The sequence below is a fragment of the Dromaius novaehollandiae genome, chromosome 35, assembly GCF_036370855.1.
Source record: "Dromaius novaehollandiae isolate bDroNov1 chromosome 35, bDroNov1.hap1, whole genome shotgun sequence".
In the NCBI taxonomy this organism is placed as follows: Eukaryota; Metazoa; Chordata; class Aves; order Casuariiformes; family Dromaiidae; genus Dromaius; species Dromaius novaehollandiae.
In genome coordinates, this window is record NC_088134.1 from 253,971 (window position 1) to 263,968 (window position 9,998).

Genomic DNA, 9,998 nt, shown 5'->3' on the forward strand with positions numbered 1-9,998 from the left:
CGCCCCGGGGAGCCCAGGCTTCCGGGTCCCCCCTCCCCCCGCCCCAAGGGCCCAGGCGTCCGGGCGGCGTTTGATCGTTTATTAGGAAGCGTCAAACCGGCTCTACACAAGGCCCCGCCCCCCCCGGGCCGGGCGCGGGGGGGGGGTGGGGGCCGGGAACGCCCCGGCCAAGGCACTGCGGTGGGGGGGGGGATAATGCTTGCTCGGGGGAGGAGGGGGGAGAAGGGGGAGGAGCCGCCTCCCATTGGCTGGTTGGCCTCGGGGGGAGGAGCCAAGGGAGGGTGAGGCGGGGCATGCTGGGACCCCGCCCTCCTCGGGGGGGCAGGGGGTGGGAGGTCCCAGTTGCTCCCAGTTGCCCCCCAGTAGCTCCTAGTCAGCCCCCAGCACCCTGCAGTTGCCCCCCAGTCGCTCCCAGTGCCCCCTAAGTCACTCCCAGTTGCTCCCAGTTTCCCCCAGCCACCCCCCAACTGCTCCCAGTGCCCCCCAGTCGCTTCCAGCTGCCCCCCAGTCACCCCCCAACAGCTCCCAGTTGCCCCCCAGTCACTCCCAGTTACCCCCCAGTCACTCCCAGTCGCCCCCTAGCCACTCCCAGTCGCTCCCAGTTGCCCCCTAGCCGCTCCCAGTCGCCCCTCAGCAGCTCCCAGTCACTCCTAACTGCCCCCCAGTTGCTCCCAGTGCCCCCTAGTGGCTCCCAGTCATCTCCTAGTCGCTCCCAGTCACCCCCCGGCGGCTCCCAGTGTCCCCCAGTCGCCCCCCAGTTGCTCCCAGTCACCCCCCAGTCGCTCCCAGTCATTCCCAGTGCCCCCCAGTCGCTCCCAGTCACCCCCCAGCAGCTTCCAGTGCCCCCCAGTCGCCCCCCAGTCTCTCCCAGTCGCCCCCCAGTCACCCCCCAGCGGCTCCCAGTGCCCCCCAGTTGCCCCCCGCACCCCCTAGGTGGAGGGGAAGTGGCTGAGGAAGGCGGCGAAGTCGAGGTCGCCCAGGGAGGGCAGGGGGGGCTCCTCGGGGGGGGGCGGCTCCTCGGCGGGGGGGGCGCCGCCGGGCCGCTGGCCCTGCACCAGCCGGGCGATGGCCTCGGGGTAGGCGAGCAGCGTGGGGGGGCCGCCGAAGCCGCCCCCCCCCCCGCCCCCGAAGGGGCCGCCGGGCTCGGGGGGGCGGCGGCGGGGGGGGGCGGCGGCTCGGGGCCCCCCAGGAGCCGCTGGAAGTCGGCGGCGTTGATGGTGTCGAGGGCCGGGAAGGGGCCGTCGGCCAGCAGCGCCCCCAGGTCCAGGTCGAGGGGGGGCGGGGGGGGGCCCGGCGGGGGGGGGCCGCCGCCCCCGCCGCCCCCCCCGTCCTCGAACTGCAGCTGCAGCAGCGCCTGCGAGAGGTGCTCGGCCTCGGGCGGCCCCAAAAGCGGCGCCTTCGCCCCCAAAACGGCCCCCGGGGGGGCGAGGGGGGGGGCGGCGGCGGGCGGCGGGGCGGCGGCGGCGGCGGGGGGGGCCCCGAAGGCGAAGGCCGGGGGGGCCGCGGGGGCCGCGGGGGGCAGGAGAGCTGCAAGGAGAGGGGCTGAAAGGGGGGGGCCCTGAATTGGGGGAGCCCCGAGTTCAGACCCCCCCCCAGAACCCGTTTGTCCCCCCCCGGACCCCCCATTTACCCCCCCCGATTCTCCATTTGCAGTTCAGACCCCCCCATTTGCCCCCCAGGCCCCATTTTGCCCCACCGACCCCCCAATTTGCCCCCCCAGACCCCTCATTTGCCCCCCCAGGTGCTCTATTTGCACCTCAGAACGCCCAATTTGCCCCCCCAGACACCTCATTTGCCCCCCCAGACCCCAATTTGCCCCCCCAGACCCCCCATTTGCCCCCCAGGCCCCCAATTTGCCCCCCCCAGACCCCCATTTGACCCCCAGGCCCCCATTTGCCCCCCCTGGCCCCTATTTGCCCCCCCAGACCCCCATTTGCCCCCCCAGACCCCCATTTCCCCCCCCAGACTCCCATTTCCCCCCCCAGACCCCCATTTCCGCCCCCCCAGACCCCCCATTTGCCCCCCCCAGACTCCCATTTCCCCCCCCAGACCCCCATTTCCGCCCCCCCAGACCCCCCATTTGCCCCCCAGACCCCCCATTTACCCCCCCCGATTCTCCATTTGCAGTTCAGACCCCCCCATTTGCCCCCCAAGCCCCATTTTGCCCCCCCGACCCCCCAATTTGCCCCCCTAGACCCCTCATTTGCCCCCCCCAGGCCCTCTATTTGCACTTCAGACCCCCCATTTTGCCCCCCCAGACACCTCATTTGCCCCCCAGACCCCAATTTGCCCCACAGACCCCCCATTTGCCCCCCAGACCCCAATTTGCCCCCCCCAGACCCCCCATTTGCCCCCCAGGCCCCCTATTTGCCCCCCCAGACCCCCATTTGACCCCCAGACCCCAATTTGCCCCCCCAGGCCCCCCATTTGCCCCCCCAGACCCCCATTTGCCCCCCCTGGCCCCTATTTGCCCCCCCAGACCCCCCATTTCCCCCCCAGACTCCCATTTCCCCTCCCAGACCCCCATTTTGCCCCCCCCAGACCCCCCATTTCCCCCCCCAGACCAGACCCCCATTTTGCCCCCCCAGACCCCCATTTCCGCCCCCCCATTGCCCCCCCCCGCTCACCGAGGCCGGGCTGGGCGCGGGGGGCCGGGCCGGGCCGCGTCGGCACCGCGATGCGCCGGGGGGGCCGCGGCTCGGGGGGCGCCGGGCCTGGGGGGGGGGGCAGCGCCGTCAGTGGGGGTCTGGACCCCCGGCATCACCCCCCCCCAGAGACCCCCAATTCCCCCCCCCCAGACACCAACTATCCCCCCCAGGACCCCAAATACCCCCTGGGGACCCCAAATACCCTCCAAGCCCCTCCCGAGACTCCAATTCCTCCCCCAGGACCCAAAATACCCCTGGGGACCCCAAATACCCCCCCCAGGACCCCAATACCCCCCCAGGGACCCCCAAATTCCCCCATGGACCCCAAATACCCCCCCGGGACCCCAAATACCCTCCCGGGACCCCCAAATCCCCCCATGGACCCCAAATACCCCCCCGGGACCCCAAATACCCCCCAGGGAACCCAATACTGCCCCAGGGACCCCCAAATCCCCCCCCCAGGGATCCCAGATACCCCCCAGGACCCCAAATACCCCCCCAAGGACCCCAAATACCCCCATGGACCCCAAATATCCCCCAAATGCCCCCCCAGGGACCCCAGTACTGCCCCAGGGACCCCTAAATCCCCCCAGGGACCCCAAATATCCCCCAAATCCTCCCCCAGGGACCCCAAATAGCCCCCAACTCCCCCCCAGGGACCCCAAATACCCTCCCAAATCCCCCCAGGGACCCCAATTTTCCCCCAACTCCCCCCCGGGACCCCGAGACCCGCTGGCGGAGCCCCCCAGCCCCGTGGCCCCCCCGTTTTGCCCGTTTCCGCCCGGTTTCGGCCCGTTCCGGCCACCTGCGAAGGGCGTTTTCTGCACGAAGGACTTGAAGGTCTCCCGCGTCCGCTTGCGCTTCTCCTCGATGCAGTGGAAGTCACCTGCCGCCGGGGACAGGGGACACCGGTGACGCCGGGGACCTCCGGGGCCACCAGGGACCACCGGGGACACCAGTGACACCGGGGATGCGGGGACACCGGGGACACCGGGGACACCGGGGACACCGGCATGCCGGTGACACTGGGGACCTCCAGGGCCACCAGGGACCACCAGGGACACGGGGACACCAGGGACCTCCAGGGACCACCAGGGACCACCGGGGACACCGGGGACACTGGGGACCTCCAGGGCCACCAGGGACATGGGGACACCGGGGACACGGGGACACCAGGGACACCGGCATGCCGGTGACACTGGGGACCTCCGGGGCCACCAGGGACCACCGGGGACACTGGGGACACTGGGGACCTCCAGGGACCACCAGGGACCCCCAATGACCCCCAACGTCCCCCAGGGACCCCCAATGACCACCAGTGACCCCAATGACCCCCAGGGACCCCCAGGGGGGCTCACCGTGGTGGGGCAGGTAGCGGAAGTCCATGGGCCACCAAGGCCACCAGGGACCCCCAATAACCCCCAGGGACCCCCAATGACCCCCAGGGACCCCCAATGACCCCCAGGGACCCCCAGGGACCCCGGGGGGGGCTCACCGTGGTGGGGCAGGTAGCGGAAGTCCATGGGCCACCAAGGCCACCAGGGACCCCCAATGCCCCCCAATGCCCCCCAATGACCCCCAGGGACCCCCAGGGACCCCCAATGACCCCCAGGGACCCCCAGGGACCCCGGGGGGGGCTCACCGTGGTGGGGCAGGTAGCGGAAGTCCATGGGCCACCAAGGCCACCAGGAGCCACCAGGGACCCCCAGGGACCCCCAATGACCCCCAGGGACCCCAACGTCCCCCAGGGACCCCGGGGGGGGCTCACCGTGGTGGGGCAGGTAGTGGAAGTCCATGGGCCACCAAGAGCCACCAGGGACCCCCAATGACCCCCAATGACCCCCAGGGACCCCCAGGGACCCCCAATGACCCCCAGGGACCCCCAATGACCCCCAGGGACCCCCAACGTCCCCCAGGGACCCCCGGGGGGGGCTCACCGTGGTGGGGCAGGTAGCGGAAGTCCATGGGCTCGCTGCGCTCGCGGTCCGAGGGCCGCTGGAGCTGCATGCGGACGGTGACGGGCGCCCGGAGCGCCGGCTCCCGGAAGGGCGGCGTGCGGAAGACGATGGCGACCTGCCGGTGCACGTCGGCCTGCGAGAAGCAGCCCTTGGCCTCCCAGCCCTCCGCCGAGAAGCGCACCTCGATGTCCTCTGCGGGGACACGCGCGTCACCCGGGCGGGCCCAGGCGTCCCCGGCGTCCCCCGCGGGCCCAGGCGTCCGGGACGGGCCCAGGCGTCCGGGCGGACCCCGGCGTCCCGACCGACGGGAGCCCTCGGCCTCCCGGCCCTCCGCCGAGAAGCGCGCCTCGATGGCCTCGGCGGGGACACGCGTGTCACCCGGCGGGCCCAGGCGTCCGGGAGGGGGCCCAGGCGTCCGGGAGGACTCTGGTGTCCAAGAAGGACCCAGGCGTCCGGGGAGGGACCCTGGCATCCAGGAGGGGCCCAGGCGTCCGGGAGGGACCCTGGCACCTCAGAAGGACCCAGGCGTCCGGGAGGGAGCCCCGGCATCCAGGACGGGCCCAGGCGTCCGAGCAGGGACCCAGGCGTCCGGGAAGGACCCAGGCGTCCAGGGAGAGCCCAAGTGTCCCGGGAAGGACCCAGGCGTCCGGGAGGGCCCTGGTGTCCGAGAGGGGGCCCAGGTGTCCGGGGGGACCCTGGCACCTTAGAGGGACCCAGGAATCCAGGGAGGGGCCCAGGCGTCCGGGAGGGGCCCAGGCGTCCGGCTCACCTTTCTGCACCTTGTCGCAGAGCAGGAAGATCTCGTCGCCGCCGCGGCAGCTGCCCGAGTTGCGGTTCACGCGGCAGATCTTCAGCTCCGCCGTGTTGGGGGCGCCTGGCGCGGCACACGCGTGTCAGCGACGCACACGTGACAACACGCGACCACACGCGTGTCTCGGCGCCCCACACGCGACAACACGCGATGACATGCGATGCACACGTGGGTCAGGACCCCACACATGACAACACACAACAACACACGTGTCTCAGCGTTCCACATGCAATAACACGCGATGACACACGTGTCTCAGCACCCCACACGCGATGGCATGCAATGACACGCATGGGTCAGTGCCGCACATACTACAACACGCATTAATATGTGATAACACACATGTGCCAGCCCCCCACATGTGATAACACATGAGGACATGCGTGGGTCAGGGCCCCACACGTGACGACACGTGTCCCAGCGCTCCACATGCAATAAAACGCACGTGGCAGAGTCGCGGGTGCTTGCCGTGTACTTGGCATGTGTGGCATGTCCGTAGTGTGTCCATGGCACGTGCATGGCATGTGCTTAGCGTGTGCGTGGTGTGTGCTTAGCATGTGCCTGGCATATGCGTGGCGTGTGCTTAGCGTGTGCTTAGCGTGTCGCGGGGGGACTCACGGTTGTCGTAGACGGGCTGGGAGAGGACGGGGGGCAGCGGGCGCAGCCCCCCCGCGCCCCCGTCCCGCACCCACACCTGGAAGCAGAGCCGCACCGCGTTCAGGTCGTAGTCGCCCCGCTGCTCCTCCGGGGGCACTGCGCCACCAGTGCACACCAGTCACCACCAGTAACACCCCCCCAGTGCACCCCCCGGCGCTCCCAGTTACCCCAGGACCCCCCCAGTGCTCCCAGTTATCCCTAGGATCCCCTCAATGCTCCCAGTTATCCCCCCCGTAACCCCCTGGGATCCCCGAGTGCTCCCAATAACCCCATCCAGTAACCCCCCAGGGCCTCCCAGTAGCACCCAGTGCTCCCAGTAATGCCCTGGGAGCAGCCAAGGACCCCCCCAGTGCTCCCAGTAAGCCCCCAGTAACCCCCCAGGGCTCCTCTCAGGCACCCCAATAACTTTGCAGTGCTCCCAGTACCACCTCCCAGTGCTCCCAGTAACACCCACCCCTCCCAGTGCCCCCAATAACCCACCCAGAAATCCCCCAGGGCCCCCCCAGCCCTCCCAGTGCTCCCAGTAACCACTCCATCCCTCCCAGTACCCTCCCTGGAAGCCCCCCAGCGCCTCCCAGTCAGCCCCAGTGCCTCCCAGTGCTCCCAGTGCTCCCCCAGAAGCCCCCCAGCGCCTCCCAGTCAGCCCCAGTTGCCCCCCAGTTGCCTCCCAGTTGCCTCCCAGTGGCCCCAGTGCCCCCAGCGCACCGTTGAAGGGGTTGTTGTTGGTGCGGATGCGCTCGGCCACGGCCGCCTCCAGCTCCCGCTTCTTCACGCACTGGATGCCCAGGTTCTGGAAGCTGCCGGGGGCGTCACCGGACGCCGGGGCCCCTCCTCAGATGCCAGGGCCCCCCCCACACGCTCCTGGGACCCTCCCGGGGGGCTGCGACCCTCCCCGGACACGTGGGACCCTCCCCGGACGCCTGGGCCCTTCCTTGGACACCTGGGTCCCTCCCCAGATGCCTGGGTCCCTCCTCGGACGCCTGGGCCCCCCGGACGCCGGGGCCCCTCCAGGTGTCCGGGACTCCCCCCACGCTCCTGGGACCCTCCCCGGATGCCTGGGCTCCTCCCCGGACACCTGGGCCCCTCCCCGGATGCCTGGGTCCCTCCCCGGACGCCTGGGCCCCTCCCCGGACGCCTGGGCCCCCGAGCCAACCCACGGATATAACCAGCAACCAGGCTCCGAAACGCCAGGGAGCCACAAGGGACCCAGGCGTCCCCCCCCCCACCCCATCCCCCGGGGCCCAGGCGTCCGGGGGGCCCAGGCGCGCGGGGCCCAGGCGTCCGGGGGGGCCCAGGCGTCCGGCTCACCTGTGCACGCTGCGCTCGGGCGCCAGCTCGGCCTCGTAGTAGCCGTCGCGGCAGTCTTTGCCCACCAGCTCGTGCGGGTGCGGCCGGTGCGGCGCCTCCTTGGTCACCAGCGACACCCGCACCCGCCCCGGGCCCCGGTAGTTGTTCACCTGCGGGACGGAGCGGCAGGGGCCCAGGCGTCCGGGCGGGCCCAGGCGTCCGGGTGGGCAACCCCCCCCCCCCCAAGTATGGCACCCCCTGGGGGACCCAGGCGTCCGGGCCGGGCCCTGGTAGTTGTTCACCTGCCGAGGGAGAGCGTGAGGGGCCCAGGCGTCCGGGCGGGCAACCCCCTCCTCCAGGTGTGGCACTCCCCGGGGGGGCCCAGGCGTCCGGGGATGGCCTGACCCCCCCATCCCAGTCCCTTGGGGGACCCAGGTGCCTGGGGGAGGCCCGGAGCCCCAGTGCTGGCTGCTGGAGGGACTGGGGGGTTACTGGGAGGCCCTGGGGGGGTCACTGGTCCATACTGGTTTGTACTGGGGCTCACCCAGATGGTGGGGTGGGTCTTGGTGGTGTCGGTGCTGTGCTCCCTGGGGCCGGGGGGGCCGGGGGAGGCTCTGGGAGGCCGCGGCAGGGGAGTTACCGGTCCGTATTGGTCTATACTGGCTTATACTAGTTTGTACTGGTTTATACTGGTTTGCACTGGTTCATACTGGGACTCACCCGGATGGTGGGGTGGGTCTTGGTGGTGTCGGTGCTGTGCTCCCCGGGGCCGGGGGGGCCGGGGGAGGCTCTGGGAGGCTGCGGGGGGCTCTGGGAGGCTGCAGGAGTGGGGTACTGGTCCATACTGGTTTATACTGGTTTGTACTGGTTCATACTGGGACTCACCCGGATGGTGGGGTGGGTCTTGGTGGTGTCGGTGCTGTGCTCCCCGGGGATGCTGCCGGCCGAGCGGCCCTCGCACTTGTAGCGGAACCGCATCCCCCGCTGCTTCGGCTGCTCGATGATCTCCACGAAGGGGACGCCCCCCCCCGGCTCGGCGAAGGGGCCCAGGCGTCCGGGCGAGGCCCCCCCCGGCTCTGCCGAGGGGCCCAGGCGTCCGGGAGTGCCCCAAAACGCCCCACAGGGGCCCAGGCGTCCGGGCACCCCCGGCCCCCCCCCGGGACCCACGTGTCCTGGCATCGCCGTCCCCCGCCCCACTCCCCGGGGGACCCAGGTGTCCGAGCCCCCCCCATGGGGGCCCAGGCGTCCGGGCCCCGCCCCCGTGCCCCCGCCAATCCCCAGGGTCGCCCTCTCCCCCCGCCCCGGACTCCTGGGCCCCTACTCACCCTGGAGGCCCCAGTCCTGCGGCAGGAGGAAGGGCAGGAGATCGGCTGGGGGGAGACGGGGGCGTCGGGGGGGGCCGGGCCCGGACGCCGGGGCCCCCCCGGCCGCCCCGTGACGGGTGGGGGCGGGGGTGCAGGCAGCATCGCGAAAATGTCCTGCGCCTCTCTTAGAGGAGCTACGGCAGTGCCCCGCTTTTTCCTGCGCCCCTACCAGGAGCATTGCGGGAAGGGCGCGGCGCCGCCCCGGCGCTACCGTAACGCACCTAACGGGCGCGCACGCCGCGGCGTCACGTGACGGGGGAACCCTCCGCCCCCCCCAACATCCCCCTCCCCGGTTAACTCTGAAACCTACTGACGGCCGGCGGCAACTCCGGGGAAAGGCGGGGGAGCCCCTGACGTCACGACGGCTTGACGTCACAGCCCGAGGAGCCGCCACCGATACCGGGGGGAGCCTCGAGCGACCCCCCCCCCGCCCCGTCCCGGTGGAAAGGGGTGGGGGAGGGGCCGGGCCCGGGGGTGGGGGAGGGGCACTCACCGTTGTCCATCTTGGCCCGGTGGGGTGTTTTGGGGGGGGGAGCGGAGCGGGGGGGGCGGCCCCGGTGCCGGGGGCGGGGCGGGGGGGCGGGGCCGGAGTCGGGCGCGCTCGTCCCGCGCCGCCGCCGCCGCCGCCGCCGCTCGGGCCCCGCCGCTACCGCGTCGCCATTCGCGGAAGTGCCGCGGCGCCACGTGACCGGCGCTGCCGGGAAGGCCACGCCCCCTCCCCCTCGGGGCCGGCCACGCCCCCGCCCGCTCCGCGGCCACGCCCCCCGCCCCGCCCGTATGCAAATGAGGGGGCGGGGCCGCGCGGCAGGGAGCGGGGGGCAATTGCGGCCCGCGGAGAAAGGCGAAGAGACGGGAGAGGGCGAAACCGGGGGGGGGACATAACGGGGGGGGGTCCCCGGTATCGGGGAGGGCTCCATAAGGGGGGGGGTACCCTGTAATGGGGGGGGGTCCCCGGTATGGGAGGGGGTCCCCGGTATCGGGGGGCTCCAATACGGGGGGAGTCCCCAGTATGGGAGGGAGTCCCCGGTATCGGGGGGGGGCTCCACCACGGGGGGAGAGCGCTCCATAAGGTGGGGTCCCCGGTATCAGGGGGGCTCCATAAGGGGGGAGATCCCCGTTATGGGAGGGATCTATAACGGAGGGGGGGTCGGGGGGACTCTATGAGGAGGGGAAGCCATAAAGGGGGGCCGCCATGGTGGGGGGGGCCCCCAATAACGAGGGGGAACCTAACGCCCCCCCCCCCGGGCGACCATAGAGTCGCACGGGAGGACCG

At 71.8% G+C, this 9,998-nt stretch overlaps 1 protein-coding gene across 1 annotated transcript; it reads right to left on the bottom strand.

The window, feature by feature from the left end:
• Window positions 1–837: 837 nt before the first annotated feature.
• Window positions 838–9,465, bottom strand: RELA (RELA proto-oncogene, NF-kB subunit). Its single transcript, XM_064503153.1, is given in 12 exon segments — window positions 838–1,141; window positions 1,144–1,542; window positions 2,628–2,714; window positions 3,454–3,534; window positions 4,586–4,798; window positions 5,376–5,480; window positions 6,036–6,170; window positions 6,780–6,871; window positions 7,383–7,531; window positions 8,247–8,437; window positions 8,687–8,731; window positions 9,219–9,465. Coding segments are annotated over 12 exon segments (1,719 nt in total). The 5' UTR covers window positions 9,229–9,465; the 3' UTR covers window positions 838–929.
• Between the last annotated feature and the right edge of the window lie 533 nt (window positions 9,466–9,998).